The 24,035-nt window shown below is 47.9% G+C and overlaps 1 protein-coding gene across 5 annotated transcripts; it reads right to left on the bottom strand.

The window, feature by feature from the left end:
- Nucleotides 1-478: 478 nt before the first annotated feature.
- On the bottom strand, nucleotides 479-19,665 carry HMGCL (3-hydroxy-3-methylglutaryl-CoA lyase). 5 transcript variants are annotated; one of them, XM_047792484.1, is made up of 9 exons: nucleotides 19,538-19,665; nucleotides 15,223-15,306; nucleotides 11,960-12,067; nucleotides 11,150-11,245; nucleotides 8,988-9,136; nucleotides 6,265-6,328; nucleotides 3,888-4,076; nucleotides 2,376-2,501; nucleotides 479-1,147 (listed from the first exon to the last, which is right to left on the bottom strand). In XM_047792484.1, exons 1-9 carry the CDS (start codon nucleotides 19,619-19,621, stop codon nucleotides 1,046-1,048), a joined length of 1,002 nt encoding a protein of 333 aa, XP_047648440.1. In that variant the 5' UTR covers nucleotides 19,622-19,665; the 3' UTR covers nucleotides 479-1,045. The 5 variants fall into 5 exon arrangements, with proteins under 5 accessions (XP_047648440.1, XP_047648438.1, XP_047648441.1 ...); XM_047792482.1 differs by having other exon boundaries at nucleotides 19,496-19,644; XM_047792485.1 differs by lacking the exon at nucleotides 19,538-19,665 and adding an exon at nucleotides 17,251-18,408.
- Between the last annotated feature and the right edge of the window lie 4,370 nt (nucleotides 19,666-24,035).

The raw sequence follows: 24,035 nt of genomic DNA on the forward strand, positions 1-24,035 counted from the left end.
CAGGAATTACAGCGCCGATTGCGCTCAGCCTTCACGTAAACCGTGCCCCCCCCCCCCCGCCCCGCCTTAGGGAATGGTGTGCACACTGCCTATCCTGGTAGGTTCTAAAACAGTGTTCTGCTTGAAGGGAGGGCTACGGGATGCTGTGTATAGAGGCATGACATAACGGGGGATAAAACCCGAGCAAAACAATGTGCGTCCTACAGCCTGGACAGGCGCCAGGGCACCTTGTGCACCAGCCTGGTCACAGGCCAAAAAACCCCAAAAACAGCCTCTCCCGGGTGCTCTGACCAGAGTTGAGTAAGTCTTAAGCCACTGATTTCCAGTCACTATGAATTCCCAAATTTTCAGGAGGAGAATGAGGGAGAAAACCCAGAGATAAATAAAGTCTGTGTTTCCCTCTCAGCGTGCAGTGCTGGAAGGATGCTTTATTCCCCCTCTCATACACACACACACACATCTGCACAGGACACTGGCATGGTTATGGCATTAAACCTTTAATTACGTAAGTTGTTTTCAAAAATCATGTTCAAAGTGGAGATTTTCCAGAGTTGCTGGAGTTGGCAGGTAGCTACCACTGCTCCCTCACACCTTCACCAAATGCCCTCTGCCAGCTGAGGAAAAAACTCCTCCATGCCCCTTTGCCCTATACAGAGAGCGATGGCCCCAAGGATATGGCAGCATTGTGCTGAGGAGAGTGGCTAACTGGCAGGTTTCACCCAGAGATGAGACTTAAGGATCAACCCAAGCCCAAGAATTGGGTTCCCAAATGCCCACAGGTATTCAGCTCCTGGACCTTTGGGTCCGTACAGGAGGGAGACTTCCAGCTGCCCAAGCCTCTCATTCACACTCAGGTTGGACAGGGAGGGCCTGAGGCCAGGCAGCGCCCATCTGCCTCCTTTCCCCAGGAGAGACCACTGGGCAGAGCTGGCGGTGAGGTGCCTGCACCTGTTCATTTCATTCCCACTTCCATGTGCTCATCCGTGAATCATCCACATGTGTCCCTATTCCCATGCAATCCCCAAGGCTTCAGGGGGCAAGGGGCTCACAGTTTACAGGAAGCCTGAGCCACTCTGGAGCTGGGTTTTTTGTTCAGGGCTTGACAGATAAAGGCCCCAGCTTCCAAGAGCTTCTGGAGGTTCACACCCTTTGAGAAACAAATCAGAGGATGCAGTAAGTCACGACATGTCCACAACACCCAGGGAAAACATCAGATTGGACAGAAAACTGTGATACTGAAAAAGTAAGGGTGAAGACAACCAGGCTCTTGTGCCTCCGACAAGGGGACACCGGCTGCTGGGAGTCCTGCTGACTGCCCTCCATCTGTGACATGGTTTGTAGTGCTGCCACCAGGGAAACCATCTCATCAGTGTGGTTGGGCACAACATCGTCTAGCACAGGCCTGACCCTCAGGGGTCAAACACTGCATCCTGAAGTAAGGATCGTGAGGCAGAGAAAAATAGGAGTAAAAACACCAACTGAAAGGGCCACACTGAAAACCTATGGTTATAATAGGAGCTCTTATTTACTGAGGTGTACTATGTGCTCCGCTCTGGGCTAAGCATTCTGCATTTTCTTGGTGCTATTATTCCCATTTCTTAGGCCCAGAGAGGTGAGGAAATTTGTCCAGTCACAGACTGCGAGTGGCAGGACTAGGTTTTGTTTTATTTATTTATTTAGTCTTTTTAGGGCCGCACCCTTGGCATATGGAGGTTCCCAGGCTAGGGGTCTAATCGGAGCTGCAGCTGCCAGCCTATGCCACAGCCACAGCAACGCCAGATCTGAGCCGAGTCTGCGACCTACACCACAGCTCATGGCAACGCTGGATTCTTAACCCACTGAGCGAGGCCAGGGATCGAACTGAAACCTCATGGTTCCTAGTCAGATTCGTTTCCACTGCACCACGAAGGGACTCCAGTTCTGTCTGACCTCAAAGCACAGATGCTATACTGCTTCCACCCCACACTGAGGGCCTTTACTGACTCTGGCAGAGCCTGGGGGGCGGGGGTGGGGGGGCCACGGTGTGCTGGCTAATTCCGCTGCTCTTATTTTACAGAGAACAAAACAAAGGTCCAGAGGGAATGGATCCATTTCAGGTCATGGCCTTAACCCTCTCAAAGCTCCTCCCCACACCCTGGTGCCTCCTGGAACTGAAGTGTCAAAGTGACACTGTGAGCCTGGCCTTCTTGTGGCCTCCATCAGTTGCACTCTTATCTCAAAACATCTGACAGCACAGCCCTAATCCCCTGGCACCCTTCCCCTCTTAGCTGCACCAACACCACCACAAAAACCCTGAACAAACCTAGCAGCTCTGGTCCTCGGGCAGAGCTCTGGTCCATTCAGGGCTGTCGCCACCAGGGGGCAGGCAGGCTTACCGTGTCAATGCCCATGCCCTCCAGCATGTAGACCAGGTCCTCTGTGGCCAAGTTTCCTGACGCCCCCTGTGCAAAAGGACAGCCTCCAAGTCCTGCTACAGAAGAGTCCACGACACTCACTCCCATCTGGAAAAAAGGACGGTGAAACACGGCTGTCACGGTGGGGACCAGAGCCCACAGAGCCAGTTCTTGTAAACCTGTCACTTGCTGCTGGAAATTCCAGGACTAACGCATTCCTTTGGTTTATGATTCTGCTGAAGTGAAAATCCCACAGAAAAGAAACAGTGTTTCCCTTTTTATTTCCTCAAACTGTGAGTCTTTTTTGCTACATTCTTTCCTCTGCCAGGAATATTTTTTCTCCTCCCTTTCATGGGAGATCCCTCACCTCCTTCTCAGCCTGAAAGTCACTTCCTCAGAGAGGCCCTTCCTGATCACTGACCTGAAGTAACCCCCGCTAGGCCCGCCGTAAGGTTTCAGACCCCTGTGGAAAACCTGTTGTGTTCGTTTGCCCACCGTCGGAGGGCCTCTAACCCCACGGGGGCCTAGTCCATTTCCCTGGGTCAGTGGCTCCCACTTTCCGAGATGATGGTTTCACTGTCTCCTCTCTTCTTAAACCTTAACTCTGAGAAAATAGACCCAGAAAGTAATAGAATCAACCAATTTAAAGATATGAGCCTCAAGGAGGTAACCTGAGAGCTAAACAAGTTGGCGCAGGATTGCTCTAGGTAACCTAGACAACTGGCTAGACTTGGACTAGCCTAGAGCTAAGTAGCCCGTGGCCAGGCCAGCACTTTCCTCCTAAGGGGCTGCTGCATCACGGGACCCTCGTTCTGGGCCAGGCTCCGCCAACCTCGAGAGATATCCAATTTGAGGTCTCAGTCTGGTTTCTGAGGACCGCATTAAAGCCCCTCCCTGAGCGCCCTCTGCCTCCCTCACTACTTCCAGCCCGCTCCCCTACACACAGGCACACGCACACACACACAGCCGTGCGTGCTATCTCGGGGCCAGGGTACCCGAGTGCTCCAGGACCCACCTTGGTCTTACAATGTGGTGCTGCCCGGTTACCATTCCACTTCTCTCTTCCACCTGCTTAACTTCCTCATGTCTGTTGAGCCTCGCTCAGGACTCCTCTGCAAAATCCTCTCTGACCTCCCCAGCTCAGATGGGTGCCTTCCTCAGCTCCAGGCTTCCTTCCTCGAGGCATTTGTCACATGCATTAGGGTTACTACCTAACTCTCGAATGTCTCCCTTAACAGAAAGATACAGGTGCTTCCAGCGATGGGTCACATGTCTGTGCCCACCATGGCCAGCTTGGGGCCTGGCACACAGCTCTGGGCTTTTGGCACAGTGGGTGCTTGCTGAAAGCATAAATGGAACACAGTTGTCAACCTGCGCTTTCCTTCTCTGCCTGCCTCAACCTCCAGTCCCTCACTCCCCACCTTCACACAGTTTCAGGCCATGTCCTTTGGGAGAATGGACTTGCGCCTTTAGCCTGGGACAGGCCCTGATTACCTGCAGGGCCATCAAGGTGTTGGCCAGTGCCTGGCCGTAGGTGTCATGGCAATGGACGGCCAGGGCAGACACTGGCACCTCCTGCATGACAGCAGACAGCATGGCCTTCATGAGCCCGGGAGTGCCCACGCCAATGGTGTCTCCCAGGGAGATCTCGTAGCAGCCCATCGAGTACATCTTCTTGGTGACCTGGGAAGACAGGCAGGTACTTGGAGGACATGAGGCTCCTCAAGCCAGAGGCCGAAGCCTGCGCAGAACACCCCCCATGTCCGAGTTCCTACTGGCCGACAGGCTCCTTACAACTTTCTAAGTGTGGCTAATAATCCTCGTTCTGCAGGAGACTGGGACATAGGGAGCAGAGCTGGCCAGTGGTGCGGCCCTGGGGCTCCAAGGCCTGCGCTTTCCTCCTCTGCCTGCCTCAACCTCCAGTCCTTCACTCCCCACCTTCACACACTGTTCCAGGCTCAGCAGAATTGACTCCTTTCAGGTGCTTTATCTTGGTAAGAAGATATGTGAAATCATGGGGCTGAGGTGCTAGATATATATATATATATATATATATATATATATATATATATATATATATATAGTCTTTTTGCCTTTTCTAGGGCTGCTCCCTCGGCATATGGAGGTTCCCAGGCTAGGGGTCTAATTGGAGCTGTAGCCACTGGCCTACGCCACAGCCACACCGGATCCTTAACCCACTGAGCAAGGCCAGGGATCGAACCGAAACCTCATGGTTCCTAGTCGGATTCGTTAACCACTGAGCCACGACAGGAATTCCCAAGAGAAATATACTTTAGGAGAAGTACAAAACTCTTACAATTTTTGGAGTTCCCACTGTGGCGCAATGGGATCAGCAGTGTCTCTGCAGTGTTGACCCAGCACCATTGGTTAAGGGTCTGGCGTTGCCGCAACTGGAGTGTAGGTGGAAACTGGGGCTTGGATCTGATCCCTGGCCTGGGAACTCCATGTGTCACCGGGTAACCGAAAAAGAAAAAAAATTATTTAAAAGTCCATTTGTAAAACCCTAAAATCACTGCAAAACAAGAGCAGGATATGCTCCACCTGAAGAGATGCTGCCCTACACTGTTCTGCTGGAGAAGGTGGGGGAAGGGTGCGGCAGGGCCAGGGACAGAGACGACACTCAATGATGGGCTGCTGGATAAAGGAAACAGAGCCCCTCCCCACTGCCCACCCAGGCAGTGATAGAAGGTGTGGCAGCACAGGCTGTAGCCAAAGGGACAGACTTTGGAGTGACCTGATGCTGAAGTAAAATCCCGGTTCTGCTGCTTTCTAGCTGTGGGATCTTGACAAAGGACTTAAATGTCTCAGCTTCAATTTCCGCTTCTGAAAAACAATGATGAACCTCTGTAGGGCTACAGGGAGGACTGGCAGCAACAAGAGGCTGAAGTCTGGACTACAAAAGCCACTCTCCATAAGCAGTTGCTACTGTAACCACTGCTTATTTATTTTATTTTTTATTATTTATTTTTGGCTGCACCCAGGGCATGTGCAAGTTCCCAGGCCAGGGATTGAACCCACACCATAGCAGTGACCTGAGCCACAGCAGTGACACCACCAGATCCTTAACCACTAGGCTACCAGGGAATGCCAACCACTGCTCTTTTTTTTTCTTTTCTTTTCTTTTTTTTTTTAGGGTCGCATGTTCGGTATATGGAGGTTCCCAGACTAGGGGTCAGATAGGAGCTACAGCTGCCAGCCTACACCACAGCCACAGCAATGCCAGATATGAGCCGTGTCTGCAACCTACACCACAGCTCACGGCAAGGCCGGATCCTTAACCCACTGAGCGAGGCCAGGGATCGAACCTCAACCTCATGGTTCCTAGTTGGATTTGTTTCCTTTGTGCCACAACGGGAACTCTTTTTCTTTTTTACAGCTGCACCTGTGGCATATGGAAGTTCCCAGGCTAGGGGATGAATCAGAGCTGCAGTTGCCGGCCCACACCACAGCCACAACACCACCAGATCCTTAACCCACTGAGTGAGGCCAGGAAGCAAACCTGCATCCTCACAGAGACCATACTGGACTCTTAACCTGCTGAGCCACAATAGGAACTCTCCAACCAGTACCAGAACCCCTCTGCAGAGGACTCTCACTTGTCCACTCACCAGCCTAGAAACTGAGTCAGAGGCTTTCCTTCTGGGGTAGAGGACAGGGGCCTCGGGGACTCCATGCCAGGCTAGGAGGTAGCCCTCCAGGAGCAAGCGCAGGGCTGGGCTCTCAGAGGGGCTTAATGAAGGAGTGGCAAACAAAGGAACTTAGGGACCACAAGGAAAGGGTGGCGAGAGCAACTTATGCCCTCAGGGGCAGGCACCCTCACAAGACCCCGCCCTGACACACACACACACACCTTGGCTACTTTGGCTGGGGAGATCTTCCCTTCGTAGGGGCATCCAAGCACACAGGAGACATACCTGTGGGAAAGCAGGAATGGTGTCACTGTCCCCGAGCTCTTTAGCCAGCAGGGCTGGGGCAAGCTGGTTTCACATCTCTGGTTACACCTGAACCTGAAGCTGGGCAGGAGGCCAAGGGCCTGGGTGAAAGCTACTTCAATGATGACGAGCCAAAGGCAGCGCCGCTCAGTGGGAGTGGGCACTGCAGCGCCATGGCAGGGAGGGGAAGGAATGAACAGGCTTGTCGTTCGGGAAGCGCAGGTTTTGGGAGTGGTTGCCAGAGACCAACCAAGGAGGAGAAACTAGAGGGCAACCCGAGCAGCCAGCTGGGCCACACAGGGGAAGGGACAGCAGAAGACAGGTGGTGAGGGATGGGGGGGAAACTCAGGAGAGGACCAAGGACAGGTGAATCCAAAGCAGGAACAAAAAAGTGGGGCTGGAATTCCCTGGTGGCCTAGCAGTTAAGGATTTGCATTGTCACTACTGTGGCTCAGGTTCGATTCCTGGCCTGGGAACTTCTGCATGCCATGGGTGCAGCCAAAAAAAAAATTTTTTTTGAGGTATATTTAAACTATCAGAATCAATGAAGAATTAAAAAAAAAAAAAAAAAAAGGCTGGGCCAGCTTGAAAGCCAAAGGATGAGCTGCTCCAGTGAGTTGCCAGAGGATTCATACACTCATTTATTTAACTGATATTTACGGAGTTGCCACAAAGTGCTAGGCACTGGGGTAAGCCCAGTGAGCAAGACTGAAAAGGTCCCTGCCATTATGGGGCTTAAGGTTGCAAGGTAAGGAGGCAGCTGATAAAAAGGTAATCAAGGTGGTGAAGGCGAGAATCACAGACAGTGATATGCTGGGAAGGAAAAGGCAAGGGAAGTGAGACAGGAGCGGCGGGAGGAGGCCAACAGCAGTTAGGATGGCCCAGGAGGGCCTCGGTAAAGACATGATGCTGGAGCTGAGATGGAGGGAGAGCTGTGTTCCAGGCAGAGAGAAGAACCAGTGTAGAGACCCAGAGACAGAAGAGCAGGTGTGTTAAAGACACAGAACAGAGGACTGAATGGCTGAGGGAGGGGGAGCAAGGGGCAGAGAAGTGCAACATGAAGTTGGAGAGCGTCCGCCAGCCTGATCTCGGGGTCTTGGGAGCTATGGTAAGGCCTGGTGCTGGGTGTACACAGCTTCTAAGCCCACCCACCCTACTGAGGCTGAGGCTCTATTAAATCCTTTTAAAGTCTAGCAAACTACTCTACATGTTAAGAGACATAATACATGTTTGCTGGATAAGTAATTTCATACCCAAACATCTCCATGTATTTTTCCATCTTAATTTTCCCCCTTACTCCCCAATCTTCGTTGAACAAAGAAAAGTTAAGAGAAATACTGAGGAAAGAGCACAGGCTTGGAAGTCAGGAAGACCTGACACGCCCCTGCCTCCCATCCATCCCCTGGCCCATCGATTCCCTGAGCCGGAGAAGGGAGCACACCAGGGACTGAGAGATGTGGGCTCTGCCCTCATGGGGAGCAGAGCCTGGTGGGGGTGGGGACAAGCAGGTCAGTGTTTAATTAGAGGATGTCCAGGCGACTATGGGAGCTCAGAGGAAGGGCTCCAAAGCCACCTGAGGGAAGAGGAAGCTTCTTAGAGAAAATGGCATCTGCGAGAGGACCTGAAGGTGAGCAGGAATTAGCCCTGACAAGTAGGTTGAAGGAAGAGTATTCTGAGTCTATGGAAAGCACATGCAAAGGCCCAGAGGCAGGAGAGAACTGGGCCATGGGACACATGGACAGATGTTCCGGCTGGCTGGAATGCAGTATGCAGAGGAAGCAGGGCCGGAAGGGAGCAATGAGCACCGAGGCTGCAGAGAATAGCAGTGGCTGAATCACTCAGGGGCTTGTAAACCATGCTGAAATCTCTGGAGTTGATGAGTCACTAAAAGGTTTTTAACCAGGGAGGGATGTGATCAGATGTGCACTCCCCGCCATTCCCCCATCCCCTGGTTGCACCTGTGGCATATGGAAGTTCCCAGGCTAGGGGTGGAATCAAAGCTGCAGCTGCGACCTACACCACAGCTTGTGGCAAAACCAGATCCTCAGCCCAATGAATAAAGCCAGGGATCAAACCCGCATCCTCATGGACACTATGTCGGGTTCTTAACCCACTGAACCACAATGGGAACTCCCAGATGTGAACTTTTGAAAGAGCATTCTGGTTGCAACTTGTTGTGTAGCCTTATAGCAGACTTTTTATCCTTCCTCAGCCTATTTTGTCATCTGGAAGTGGGGCTAGCACCCTCCCTGCTGGGCGATGATGAGGCCACAATGAGATAATCCATGGCACTGCTGCCATTAGAGGCGTGAAGGTGGAGACATCTTAGAGGCCAAAGGCATTCCTTAGGGATGTGTGAATAGCTGGCGATGAAGCCAGGATTAAATTAATTGAACCCCATTTAGTATCCTGTCCTGCCAGATTCCTCTGGTGAACTGACCCGAAATTTAGGTTTGGAGAAGGCATTTGCCTGCATTTCTTCTGACTGCACTTACTTGGGATGAGATGTCTGAGTGGCGAGCTAGGCCTCCCTGCACCCAGGATAAGGAGTCTGCGAGGGAGGGTCACTTGAGTCAGCGCCTGGCCCTGCTGCAGAATGGTACTGAGGAAAGGGCAGGCAGCACCCATGTGGTAGACTCACCCCCGCACAGGGATACCGGCTACCCGAGCTGCCTTCAAGATTTCGTCAGACCGCTGGAAACTCTCATCTACGGAGCAGTTGACGTTCTTCTTGGTGAAGAGCTCAGAGGCAGCTACAAAGACCGCCACTTCCTTGGCTCCAGCAGCAACCTGCCAACAGCCAGGAGAATTTCTTTCAGGTTTTTCTCTTCAAGGAACATCAACACAGAGTGGCAAAAATCCTTGTCTTACAGCGAATGTTATGATACATGAATATTACAGGTTGAATTGTGTACTTTTTGTGTTCCCAAAAAGATAGGTTGACCAAAAAAAGGAGTTACTGTTGTGGCTCAAAGTAACGAACCGGACTAATATCCATGAGGATGTGGATTCTATCCTTGGCCTCGCTCAATGGGTTAAGAATCCAGCGTTGCTGTGAGCTGTGGTGTAGGTCACAGATGTGGCTCAGATCCTGCATTGCTGTGGCTGTGGTGTAGGCCGGCAGCTGCAGCTCCAATTTGACCCCTATCCTGGGAACCTCCATATGCTGAGGGTGCGCCCTAAAAAGACATGTTGGCATGCTAACCCCCCAGCACCTCACCGTGCAATCTTATTTGGCAATAAGGTCATTGCAAATGTCATTATTAGGATGAAGTCACATTGGTCCCTACTCTAAGATGGCGGCCATGTGAAGACAGACACAGAGGGGGGAGGCCATGAGGATGCGGAAGACATTGGAGTGATGCGACCACAAGCTGAAGACTGCCAGTCATGACCAGAAGCCAGGAGAGAGGCATGGAACAGATTCTCCCAGAGCCCCCAGAAGGAACCGACCATACAGTTAGGAGTCTTTCATAGCCTCCAGAACTGTGAAAGACTACATTTGTGTTTTTCTTGTTTTTTTTTGTCTTTTTGCCATTTCTTGGGACACTCCTACAGCACATGGAGGTTCCCAAGCTAGGGGTTGAATCGGAGCTGTAGCCGCCGGCCTACGCCAGAACCACAGCAACGCCAGATCCAAGCCTCATCTGCAACCTACACCACAGCTCACGGCGATGCTGGGTCCTTAACCCACTGAGCAAGGCCAGGGATCAAACCCGAAACCTCGTGGTTCCTAGTCGGATTCGTTAACCACTGAGCCATGATGGGAACTCTCATTTCTGTTGTTTTAAGCTAAGTTTTTGGTATTTTGTAATGAAATTAATACAGTGAACTTTATTTATTTATTTATTTATTTATTGGTCTTTTTGTCTTTTAGGGCCACAGCCACGGCATATGGAGGTTTGAAGGCTAGGAGTCCAATCGGAACTGTAGCTGCCAGCCACAGCCACAGCCACAGCAACTTGGGATCCGAATCACATCTGTGACCTACATCACAGCTCACAGCAACACCAACTCCTTAACCCACTGAGTGAGGCCAGGAATCAAACCTGCATCCTCATGGATGCTAGTCCGGTTTGCTAACCGCTGAGCCACGACAAGAACTCCAACTTTATCTCAATGAAAAAGAAAACCTGGCCTTCCTCCAAAACCAATACTTTTGCTGCCATTGCCACCCTGGAAGTCATGTTTATTTTTCTGGCCATGCCCATGGCATGTGGAAGTTCCAGGAAGCAACCTAAGCCTTGGCAGTGACAAAGTGACAATGCCAAATCCTTAACGGCTAGGCCACCAGGGAACTCTCTGGAAGTCACTCTTAAAAGAAGCTTTTTGCCTAAATCCAGAATCAACACCTCCAATGGCATTCTCATCTAAAATTATAAAAAGGCTGGCAGATACTAGCAACTACCCTTGAACTCTTGTGGCGAGTTTGATTACCTTTGTCTAATGAGGAAACGGGCAACAGCAACAAGAGCTGACACTTATTACACTCATCTTCTATGAGGCTCCTCTAAGCAATTACATGCTTCCTAAGTTCTGATGCATGGTACTATCATTAGTCTTGTGTTTTAGGCAGAACCCGAGGCTCAGAGGTTTAGCAGCTTATCAATATCAGAGAGCTGGGAGTGGCAGGGCCAGGACTGCCCCCGGTCTGTCTGACGGTGCCCATCACTGCTGGAGCCAAGCTGTCAGACAGACATCCTGGGACAGGGACTGAGGCCCAGAGACAAGACAGGGACCAACGCCATCAATCTCATTTCAGCCCCCCCCCCTACCCCCCAAACGAGACCAGAAGCCTCTTACCGCTGTCTGGAAGGCTCTGAGATTTGGTGTCAGGACTGGGTAGTTGACGCCAGGAAATTTCTGGATGCCCTTCAAGACTTCAGTGTGGTCAGCCATCTGGGAACCAAAGGAGACATTGCAAGTCACCACCAAGGGCCGGCAGAGAACTCAGGTAGAGAAAACCTTTTTAGCACAAAGTCTGTTCTCCAGAGCCCTTGGAGAATGAGTCCTTTTGCAGAGCTAAGGCTCCCAAATGCTTTTACTACTTGTTAGACTGCTGATGAGCCAAGAACCCTCCTTGGCAGGGGTGAGATCCTCCTTTTCTCCATATGCCTAATACTGCTGGCTTTACATAAGCAGCAACAGCAATAATGAGACTTCTAGCCATTTGCTGAGAATGTGCTCCAAGCCCGGCACTGGGCTCAGCACTCTGTCAACTGACAGTTAGAAAACCATCTTTCTTCCCAATTGACTGTCTCTGTGAAGCAGGAATCATCCGTCTTTCCCTTTTAGAAACGCTGAAGCCACATCTCTAGACAGGCCTAGAGATTCTAGACTTCTAGCGCCAGAAGAGATCTGGGAGGTCATCTTGAACCTGGAGAGGGGAAGGCCTCAACGAGCAAGTCAGGGCATATCCAAGACTGAATCCGAGCCTCCTGCCTCCCAGGCCGTGCTCTTTGGTCACACCACACTACTACGAACCACCTGAGACCCCTCAAAGCCAGAGACCTGGACACCTACTTTCCCACCTTCTACTTACTTCCAAAGCAAATGCAAAATGTCACATCCCTCTTATCTGAGAAATGCCTCGTGCTGAGGGCTAGGGCTCACCTGGGGAACCCATTTGGGAGACACGAAGCTGGTGACTTCTATTACGGGGAGTCCTGTTTCAGAAAGCATGTCTATCAGCTTGATTTTTGTCGGAGTAGGTATGATATTCTGCAGTGGAGAAAGAAAAACACCAGAAAAGACAGGTAGGCAAAGTCAGTCAAAAAAAAAAAAAAAGGTCTCAGAATGCAGCCTGTTAGTTTGAAGTTTTTGCTACAGCATGCACTTCACTGCCTCAACTTCCAAACACTAATATGAATTAATAATCCTTGCCAACAGATCCGGTACAAGGCTTGTCTTCAAGTTCTACAGATGGTGTTTTGCAGTGGAAGCAGTTTCTCACTTGAAAAGGGGTTAATACTTACACGGAAACAATATTTTTCTGTTATGCAGGTGTTTTTTTTTTCCTTTTCTGTTTTTTGTTTTTATCCTTTTTAGGGCCATACCCGCAGCACATGGGAGTTCCCAGACTAGGGGCTAAATAGGAGCTGTAGCTGCCAGCCTATGTCACAGCCACAGCAACGCTAGATTCGAGCCACATCTGTGACCTAGACCACAGCTCATGGCAATGCCAGATCCTTAACCCACTGAGTGAGGCTAGGGATCAAACCTGCGTCCTCATGGATACTAGCTGGGTTTGTTACTGCTGAGTCACAACAGGAACTTCCATACAAGCTTTTAAATTTCTGTGACTTTATGACCTTATTATAAATGAATTAAGAGCAACATACCATGGCCTGAAAGGGCAGAGATGACCAATGCTCTAAGTTCCAAGAGATGGGAGTGTGAGGGTGGAAAGGATCGCACTCTCCTCTTTCCATCTCTCAGCTGGCAGAGGAGCTCATCCTCACACACAGCCCACTGCTTCTTTCTTTCTTTCTTTCTTTTTTTTTTTTGTATTTTCTAGGGCCGCACCCACAGCACATGAAGGTTCCCAGGCTAGGGGTCTCATAGGAGCTGTAGCTGCCGGCCTTCACCAGAGCCAGAGTAACACAGGATCCAAGCCACACCTGCGACCTACACCACAGCTCACGGCAAAGCTGGATCCTTAATCCCCTGAGCGAGGCCAGGGACCAAACCCGCAACCTCATGGTTCCTAGTCAGATTTGTTAGCCACTGAGCCACGATGGGAACTCCCCACTGCTTCCTTCTTTCCCTCCCCCAACATAGAGTTGCCCACCTGATTCTATGGACGCCTATTTCCAAATCTACCGTCGCTATCCCATGTACATTACGGCATGGTCTCCTCTGCCAATTCATCCTGCATAGGAATCCTTCTAAAACACAGTCTCCGTTAGCTCACTCTCCTGTTCAAAAGCCTCCTATGGCTCCCTAGTACTTACAAGATTAGGTCAAAAATCCTAAAAACTCCAAGTCCTTCTCATCGGACCCTTCCGCCCCCAATTTCTCTCCCACTGCTTTAATGTAATGATTAATTCAAAAGTAAATTTTGATAGCCTCCCATGTTCCAGGGATTGTGCTAGGAGCTACAGATACAGTGGTGAGCAGAACAAACATGACTCTGCCCTCAGAGAGCTTACAGCGTATTGTTTCCAACCAATGTTCACTATTAAAAGTTAGGCTGGGAGTTCCCATCGTGGCGCAGTGGTTGACGAATCCGACTAGGAACCATGAGGTTGCGGGTTCGGTCCCTGCCCTTGCTCAGTTAACGATCCGGCATTGCCGTGAGCTGTGGTGTAGGTTGCAGACGCGGCTCGGATCCCGCATTGCTGTGGCTCTGGTGTAGGCCGGTGGCTACAGCTCTGATTCGACCCCTAGCCTGGGAACCTCCATATGCCGCGGGAGTGGCCCAAGAAATAGCAAAAAGCCAAAAAAAACCCACAAAAAAACAAAAACAAAAAAATTAAAAAAAAAAAGTTAGGCTGGTGAGGCTTTAAAAATAAAAAAGAAAAAGGTTTTCTTACTGAAAAAATAATTAATACATGATTATTTCAGAAAAATATGCCCAAAACAAGAGAAAAGCACCCTTAAAACTTCTCAGAGACAATACTATTAATATCCTGACATGTAATTTCTAGATCTGTCCAGTCCAATACATTAGACACTAGCCATATGTGGATATTTAAATTTATTAAAATTACATTTAAAAAATTCAATTCCCCAGCCACACTAGTCACATTTCGAGTGCTCAATAGCCACACATGTCTAGCGGCTACTGTAAGAGTGCTCAAGTCTACAGCACTTCCATCTTCACAGAACGTTCTACCGGACAGACTGTTCTAGACCCTTTTCTAGGTAGATGCTCCCACATGTATAAACTTTTTTGCTTTTACACAAAAGGGTAAGAATAAAAACACATATATAGGAGTTCTCTTTTGGTGCAGTGGGTTAAGGATATGGGTGGTGTCACTGCAGTAGCTTGGTTTGCTGCTGTGGCAGGTTCAATTCCTGGCACAGGAACTTCCACATGCTGTGGGTGCAGCCAAAAAAAAAAGATATATATATATATATTTTAATATAGATAGATATAATTTTATAATCAGCTTAAGTCATTTAATATACCCCTACTTTATGTAAAAAAATTTTTTTTCTTATTATTTGTTTTTTTAGGGCTGCACATGCAGCATACAGAAGTTCCCAGGCTAGAGTTTGAATCTGAGTTGTAGCTGCTGGCCTATACCACAGCTGCAGCAACTCCAGATCTGAGCTGTATCTGTGACCTCCACCACAGCTCATGGTAATGCTGGATCCTTAACCCTTTGAGCAGGGCAAGGGATTGAACCCGCATCCTCATGGATGCTAGTTGGGTTCGATACTGCTGTGCCACCACAGGAGCTCCTCCCCTATATTATTAGTGGCTTCAAAATATTCCATTTTATTAACTCATTAATGTATTTGTTCTAACTTTCTTCCTATTGAACATTTAGGTTGTTTCCAACTGTTCTGCTGTTACAACAAGGTTATAAGGAAAATCCCCAAGCCTAAATCTTTGCATGTGACCTGTATGACTTCCTCTGGGCAAATTCCCCCACAGGGATTTGCCAGATCAAAGGCACACTCTCACCTTCCTTTTACACTCCTGCTGCACCTACCGCCCACCCTGTGCCACAGGGCCTTGAGAGGGACCTGAGGTCACGACACTTCTGACATTACCATCCTAGATGGATGAACTGTCGCAGGTGCCTGCCTGGCCTCCCCAGCCCAGGCCTCAGTTGAGCAGAGTGATCACGTCTTGCATACTCTACACCATCACATCAACTCTCAACACCTGAAAAAACAATGTTTTGGTTGATTTCCATCTTTACCTTTTCATTTTGTAGTCCATCTCGGGGACCAACTTCCACAATTTTCACCCTCTTTGGGAAAGTACCCACAGATGAGGTGCTGACCTTTGGTATAAAAGAGGAAATAAAAAAGTAACAGGAGGAGATTGTCACAATTGTCCAGGGGGACACATCTGAAAAAATGTATGCCTCTTCACTGAGACAAGAAGCAGTATTTCTTACCCTTTAATTCACATTTGGTCTGTTTTACTTTATTTTATTTTTAATTTTTGTTTTTTTGCTTTTTAGGGCCGCACTCGCGGCATAAGGAAGTTCCCAGGCTAGGGGTCAAATCGGAGCTACAGCTGCTGGCCCTGCCAATGCCATAGCCATGCAGGTTCCAAGCCGCATCTGTGACCTATACCACAGCTCAGGACAACATTGGATCCCTGACCCACTGGGTGAGGCCAGAGATCGAACCCAAATCCTCATGGATACTAGTTGGATTCGTTTCTGCTAGACCACAAGGAGAACGTCCATATTTGGTCGGTCTTAGAATCAAAGAACAAAAAGAATAAGAACATTTCACTTAGAAACAGGAACGAGTAAGAGATTCATGCTCCCAGTACAGGGCCATTTCCAACTTCTCTGAAGTCCAGACCCATTTCCACCTGAATGGCAGTTGCATTTAGGTTGTTTTTTACACAGACCTATTTGTACTTCTCAAACATAGAAGTCCCCAAACAGAACTGTTTAATTTCTCCCAAAGCCCAGTCTGACTTTATCCTTTTTATCTCAGTTAAAAAGCACCACATGCATCCTGTTGCTTAAGCCAGAAACATGACTCATCCCCTTCTCCCACCCACCATGGACCATAAGATTCTTAGCATCTCACTCTTGCCACTCTTGCTGAACTCATTAGCTGTTCCTGCTGTTCCACATCCACCTTGTTGGGTCACTCACTGGCCTTTCACCCACAGCAGGGCCTCACTGCTTTCAGTTCCCTCTGCCCAGGATGCTCTTCACCTGGCCTGTCCCACATCTGGCTCCCTCTCATCTTTCATAGATAGGTCCCCTCTGACTACCCTTTGTAAAGCTGCCAAACTGCTCATCCTCATTCTTTTCTCTTTCAGGACTATAATCACTTTCTCAGGGTCTCCTGCAGTAGAACATAAGCTCTATGGGGGACTTTGTCTCAATCGCCACTTCATCCTTTGTGTCTGGCACTGTACTTGGCACAAAGCAGGCACTCCTTCAAAAGTTACTAAAACAACACCTAAATGCATGAAGGTCATAGCTGCCTCAGAGGAGGGAAATTATTGAGTGTGGTGAGGAGCAATCTTGGACCTTGGGGGGTTGTGGAGATGGAGTTGGGCTCTGTTCTGATACAAGCACAGGCTGGATGAGGACAAGGAGACTGAGTCTGACAGATGAAAACTTTAGCAGTTGAAGACATTTAAGAGAGTGAGATTCCCTCTCTATTTAAAGCCTGCTCTATATAAAGTCCTCTATATAAAATCTTCCCCTTTTCACCACCAATATAAGGCTTTTCTCTCTCTCTTTCCTCTATCCTTCTTAATATTACTTGAGGAGTTCCCGTCGTGGCTCAGTGGTTAACGAATCCGACTAGGAACCATGAGGTTGCGGGTTCGATCCCTGGCCTTGCTCAGTGGGTTAATGATCCGGCATTGCCGTGAACTGTGGTGTAGGTTGCAGACGCAGCTCAGATTCGGTGTTGCTGTGGCTGTGGCGCAGGCCAACAGCTGTAGCTCCGATTAGACCCCTAGCCTGGGAACCTCCATGTGCCATGGGAGCAGCCCTAGAAAAGGCAAAAAGCAAAAACAAAAATTATATATATATATATATATATATATATATATACATGTTATATATATATAACTTGATACTCTTCAAGTTAACTTCATTTTACCAGATTTAATCTGGATAAACATAGTGCAATGGGGCAAGGAGAGAGGTATATTGAGAATCTGCTAAGGATTCCAAATTCCTAAAATCCTTAAGGAAGGAAATATTCCTGGCTATTAATCAGCTAGAACTTAAACAACTCACCTGAACTGGCCTTGGTTTTAGCCAGCAAAGCTTCCTAGAGGCTAATGATGAGCCACTGAATTCCATGAAGTCAACAAGCTAGGTGGAAGGTCCCTGCAAGCTGAATCTCCCTCCAATAGGGAGGTTCAGGATCTGCTGGTACATTACTCTAAAAGGATCCCACTGGAATGCAAGCTCCATGAGCAGGGACTTTGTTTTATTCACTGCTACATTGCCAAGACCCCAGGACATAATAGGGGCACATTAAATCACTGCTGAATGTTGCTGAAAAAGTGTAAAATCTGTTTCCAAGTTCCTTTTATGAGAACACAATAAAAACTCAATTCCACTTCCTTGCCATAACAACTCTTCACATACTAACAACAAAGCAACTCACATTTACGAAGCATTTACTATTTGCCAGGCACTTATAGGAGCCTTTTACATATTAACCCATTCATCCTCTCAACAACCTTATTAGGTAGGAACTACTATAATCTCCATTTTACTGTGAGAAATCTGAAGCCCAAGGAGATTAGGTAATTTTCCCAAGGTCACATGGTAGTCACTGAGCCACTATCTGAACCCAGCAGTGTGGATCTAGAGTGCTTGCTCTCAATCCCTAGGCCACATTACCTCTGCCACCCTTTGGTTCCCCAGCCTCCTTTTGTCCTGGTTAAGCACCTATTTCATTCCTTCTATAAAGTTCCCCATAGTAATAATGCCCTCTAACCACACAAATCCCAGGCCACAACTTCTGAGCTATGGTGTCTATATCAAACAGCCGATAATGACTAAAGCCCAGTGCTAACTTCCAGACATCAGCACCTCATTTAGTCCCTACATGACAAGGACTATCACTATCCCAACTCCAAAGAGGAAGAAACAGCCTCAGAAAGACCCCAGTTCACCCAGTAGGAAGTGAGGAAGTTTGGACTTAACTGTCTGCTTCTGACACCAAGTCTATGCTAGTAACCTTGAACCTACCTACCACCATCTCACTACACCAGGAATTTTTTCAAAGCACATTTACATCCACCATCTCATTTAATTTTCTTAACTTTGCAAGTTGGAATTACTAGCTTTTCTGGCACATGAGTAGTTGGTGGGGGAGGGTGGCCTAGGAGACACTGAAGTGGTTTTCTGAGAGGGGCCCCAAGACAGTGAAATTTTTACCACTGTACAGTTTGTTTTTGTTTTTTTTTTTTTTGTCTTTTTGCCATATCTTGGGCCGCTCCCGCGGCATATGGAGGTTCCCAGGTTAGGGGTCGAATCAGAGCTGTAGCCACCCGCCTACGCCAGAGCCACAGCAACGCGGGATCCGAGCCGCGTCTGCAACCTACACCACAGCTCATGGCAACGCCAGATCGTTAACCCACTGAGCAAGGGCAGGGACCGAACCGGCAACCTCATGGTTCCTAGTCGGATTCGTTAACCACTGCGCCATGACGGGAACTCCCACCACCATACAGTTTTAATTCCTTCTAAACTCTAAGGCAACAAAATTCATCGATCACTCACGGGCCTAGAACAATGTCAAATGCTTTACCTACATCTTCTTTAATCTCCAAACCCACACTGAGGTAACGTTTTTTCATGCTATAGTTCAAGAAAAGGGGTTTAGAGACCTGTCACTCAACCTAAAAAGTGGCGTCATAACCACTGGCTCACCACAATTTTTGAGCTTTAACCAACACAGTGTATTCAACCCTTTAAACGATTAGGTCCACTCACTGAGCATGGGAAAGAAGAGGGAAAACATCAGGACACAATTCCAAGGTAATCACACTTAGCCCCACATGATCCAAATCCTGCTCTGCACCCTGGAACAGCTCGCCAAGCGTCCCCAAACGCAACAAGAGCTGGAAATGGAGACGGACAGAGGGGGATAACCTTGCTTTTTCCACTGGCAACGGACAGAGTATTCTCGATTTTCACTGTGTCACTTTAGTCTGAAGTCTAAAGTTCAATCGGACAGAGAAAGATGCCAGAGACACCAGGAAGAACCTAAGCCAGGGAATTAGGACGTCTGGGATGGCGTCTCAGGTCCTGACAACCTGGACAAGTCGCTCCCCATCTCTGGGCCTCAGTTTCCCTATGCCCCTCAAGAGCTTTGGGCGGGACAGACAGGGTTCAAGACGCCGAAGACCTCTGTGAAAGAGCTGTCGGCCTTCGCCTTTCACAGACCAGCCGCTACGGGTCAAGCCCCCGACCTTCACCGTCAAAGTGCCTTCAGGACCGCGCCCGGGCGGGTCGGGGCACTTACAGCCCGAAGGGATGCCAAGCCCACCAGTCTCCGTAGCGGCACCTTTCTTACTGTCGCCATCTTGCCCCAGCTTCCCCGGCGGCTGCCCAGCAGAGGCCCGCGTGTCCGCCTTCGCCAGCTGGGCATGGCCCCGCCCCCAGGCGGGGCCTCTGGGACGACGTGGTGACGCACTACGCTGGCTCCGCCCCCAGCCTATCTAAGTTTTTCGTCTTTTCTGACCGCTCTTTGTGTGCCGGGCGAAGTGAGGCGCTAAGACTATAAAGATGAACAAAAGTTAACCAAAGTCTCTGACTTCAGGGGTTTGTAGTCTAGGGGGTATGGGGAGACAGATGTTAACAATCACGCAATTATAAGATGAAGCGTTGCTATTTGCCATGCAGTGTTCTGAGTTGTTTGCATATAATAATTCATTAATCATGATCTTTGGGACTCAAATGCAGGCAGTTGACTCAAGAAAGAGAAGCGTCCTTTGATTTCACACCTCGAAGAATAAGTAAGATTTACCCAGGTAAAGAGGATACAAGAAGAATTTTCCGGACAGAGCATAGCATTATGCAAAGGCCCCTAGGCAAAGAAATTGAATGTTTAGAGCAGCGTTTTTCAAAATTGAATGCCTGTGACCAGTGTTGTACCCCATTGGTCATAAAATCAATTTAGTGGGTACTTTTTAAAAAATCCTTTTTTATTAAAAGCTTTAAAAAAATCAGGAATCCACATTGGATTTTGTTGCTTGTTTTTTCTCTAGTGGCTTATTAAATAAATAGTACTTTAGTGGGTACTTTTTTTTTTTTTTTTTGGTCTTTTTAGGACCGCACCCGCAGCCTATGGAGGATCCCAGGCTAGGGGTCTAATCGGAAAGCTGTTGCCGCCGGCCCACGCCAGAGCTACAGCAACGCCAGATCCGAGCCTCATCTGTGACCTGCACCACAGCTCACAGCAATGCCAGATTCTTAACCCACCGAGTGAGGCCAGGGATCGAACCTGCAACCTCATGGTTCCTAGTCGGATTCATTTCCCCTGCACCACGACAGAGAACTCCTTTAGTGGGTACTTTTTAAAAGAAATAGCATAGGAGTTACTGTTGTGGCTCACTGGGTTAAGAACTTGACTAATATACATGATGACGTGGGTTTGATCTCTTGGTCTTGCTCAGTGGTTTAAGGATCTGGCGTTGCTGCAAGCTGCAGCATAGGTTGCAAATGTAGCTCAGATCTTGCTGTGGTTGTGGCTTAGACTGGCAGCTGCAGCTCTGATTTGACCCCTAGTCGGGTAACTTCTATATGCCACAGGTGTGGCCATAAAAATAAATAAGACAAAATAAGTAGGATAGAAAATATCGCAGTGCATTGTATAAATAGAAATCTAAGTACTGCTTTACAAAACTTCTGTTATTACACAACAAACTAGGTTGCACTGTAAAATTTATTACTGTAGGCTGCAATTAGAAATGTCTGAGAATATTGCTTCAGAAAGATGAAAAGAAGGCTAGAATGACTGGAGAGCAGGAGGGAGTTAAAAGGGGACTTCCTACTAAGATGGGAGAGATTGGCAGGGACTATACCAGGGGGCTTTGGAGAACATGTTAATAACAGCTATCCTTACAGCAATGCATTTGAAGGATTCTATGCAGGAAGATATGATCAAATTTGCATTTTGTAAATAGTCACTGTGGCTCCTGGGTGCATGGATATCCAACTGGTGAGTGAACTGACTAGCATTCTTGGGAGGAGCAGAAAAGGCACTGTCCCTGCTTTCAAGGGGCTCAGATTTTCGCTAGGGAGAAGATGAGACATGATTAAGTCTTTTGTTATGCTTCCAAAGCACCAAAAATATCCTCCATCATAAGTTAGAGCACTACTGGACAGAATCCTCAAGCCTGCAGCCAGAAGACTGAACTTGACCCCAAAGTACTACCATGCTGTTTAAAATAAACATGACTTTCAAGATTTTTTTTTTTTTGTCTTTCGTCTTTTTTGTTGTTGTTGTTGTTGTTGCTATTTCTTGGGCCGCTCCAGCGGCATATGGAGGTTCCCAGGCTAGGGGTTGAATCGGAGCTGTAGCCACCGGCCTACGCCAGAGCCACAGCAACGCGGGATCCGAGCCGCGTCGCGGGATCCGAGCCGCGTCTGCAACCTACACCACAGCAACGCCGGATCATTAACCCACTGAGCAAGTGCAGGGACCGAACCCGCAACCTCATGGTTCCTAGTCGGATTCGTTAACTACTGCGCCACGACGGGAACTCCGACTTTCAAGATTTATACGCTGAAAACTACAAACCATTGCTGAAATTAAAGAAGACATAAATAAATGAAAAGATATCCATGTTCATGAATTGGAAGATATAATATGAAGATGTCAATATTACCCAAAAATGACCTACAGATTCACTGCAATCCCTATTTAAATGCCAGTGACTGTTTTTTGCAGAAATAGGAAAAAAAAAAAAAGCATACTAAAATTCATACAGAATTTCAAGGGACCTTGAATAGTCAATGAGATCTTTAAAAAGAGAAAGGAGTTGGAGGACTCACACTTCCTAATTTCAAAACTTACTATATTGATTAAAACAGTGTGGCATAAAGGAGGACATACAGACCAATGCAAGGGAATAGAAAATCCAGAAATAGGCTGTTGCATGTATGTTTGAAAAATTTTTGGAGTTCCTGTCGTGGCGCAGTGGTTAACGAATCCGACTAGGAACCATGAGGTTGCGGGTTCGGTCCCTGCCCTTGCTCAGTGGGTTAACCATCCGGCGTTGCCATGAGCTGTGGTGTAGGTTGCAGACGCGGCTTGGATCCTGCGTTGCTGTGGCTCTGGCGTAGGCCGGTGGCTACAGCTCCGATTCGACCCCTAGCCTGGGAACCTCCATATGCCGCGGGAGCGGCCCAAGAAATGGCAAAAAGACAAAAAAAAAAAAAAAAGAAAGAAAGAAAAAAGAAAAAATTTCAACAAGAGTGTCATTCAAACGGGGAAAGAACAGACTTTTAATAAATGGTGCTGGGAGAATTGGAAATCCACATGCAAAAGAAAGAGGCTGGACTCTTATCGGATGCCACACACAAAAATTAACTCAAAATGGATCATAAACTTTAACTGGTTGTTTCCTGTGGTGTTCACAATACCAAGTACGTGGCTGGCACTAAGTAAATATTTACTGTTAAGTGTAATACTTATATAATCTTATCTATAGAAAATCCTAAATATTCCATACACACAAAAAACTGTTACTACAGTGATCAAAACAACACGGTACTTGCATAAAATAGACCAAAGGAATAACAGATAGATAAAAAATAAATTCTTATATATATGGTCAAAGTATCTTTGACAAGGGTGCCAAGATCACTCAATGGGGAAAGGATAGTCTTTTTAATAAACAATATTGAGAAAACTGGATATCCACATGCAGAGGATGAAGTGAGATCCCTACCTGACATCATACAAAAGTTAACTGAATGGATCAAAGACCTATATGTAAGACCTAAGACAATAAAACTCTTTGAAGAAAACATAGGACAAAACCATCATGATATGGATTTGGCAGCGATTTCTTGGCTATGACAACAAAGGCACAGACAACAAAAGAAAAAATAGACAAAAAGACTTCATGAGGAGTTCCCATCATGGCTCAGCGGAAATGAATATGACTAGCATCCACGAGGACACAGGTTTGATCCCTGGCCTTGCTCAGTGGGTTAAGGATCCAGTGTTGCCGTGAGCTGTGGTGTAGGTCACAGATGTGGCTCAAATCTGGCTGTGGTGTAGGCCAGCAGTTGTAGCTCTGATATGACTCCTAGCCTGGGAACCTCCATATGCCATGGGTGCAGCCCTAAAAAGACAAAAAAAAAAAAAAAAGACTTCAAGAAAATTTTAAAGTTTTGTGCATCAAAAGGCACTATGAATAGGGTTTTAAAAAAGACAACCCCCAGAGTTCCTGCTGTGGCACAGAGGGATAAGGATACAGCATTGTTTCTGCAGCAGTGTGGGTTTAATCCCTGGCCCAGTGCAGTGGTTTAAAGGATCTGAAACTGTTGTATGGGTCGAAGCAGCAGCTCAGATTCAATCCTGGACCTGGGAACTTCCGTAAGTGGCTTTTTTCTCAGTGGAGAGGAGTAAACTGAACTCCTTGGGTTTGCCCTCAATTCAAATGTCTCAGTGTTGAAATTACTGGGCCAGAACCAGATAATTTGAGTGAAGAGTGGATTGCACTGCTTAAAAAAATTGTGGCCCAAGGCATGGCTGGACTCTTTAGCTGTGGACATTAGGAGGCCACTTCTTCCCATCTGCCCTCAAGTCCTAAATTGACAAATTATGTATCCACTCTGCTTATCTTAGACACTGACAAGAATAACTCCCATAGCCTATTAATGGGCTGGGAATCCTCTGAAGGTAGGCAATCCTGCCACAGTGGCCACCAGGGGATGTGTAGTGCAGCTCAAAAGACCTCATCTGGGCCCTGACACTGTACACGTGGGGACTTTCTGGGGCTGTAGACCTAGATGGCCACCCTGGAGCAGGTGGAAAGGTGGGATTGAGA

This window comes from Phacochoerus africanus, chromosome 8 (genome assembly GCF_016906955.1).
Source record: "Phacochoerus africanus isolate WHEZ1 chromosome 8, ROS_Pafr_v1, whole genome shotgun sequence".
In the NCBI taxonomy this organism is placed as follows: Eukaryota; Metazoa; Chordata; class Mammalia; order Artiodactyla; family Suidae; genus Phacochoerus; species Phacochoerus africanus.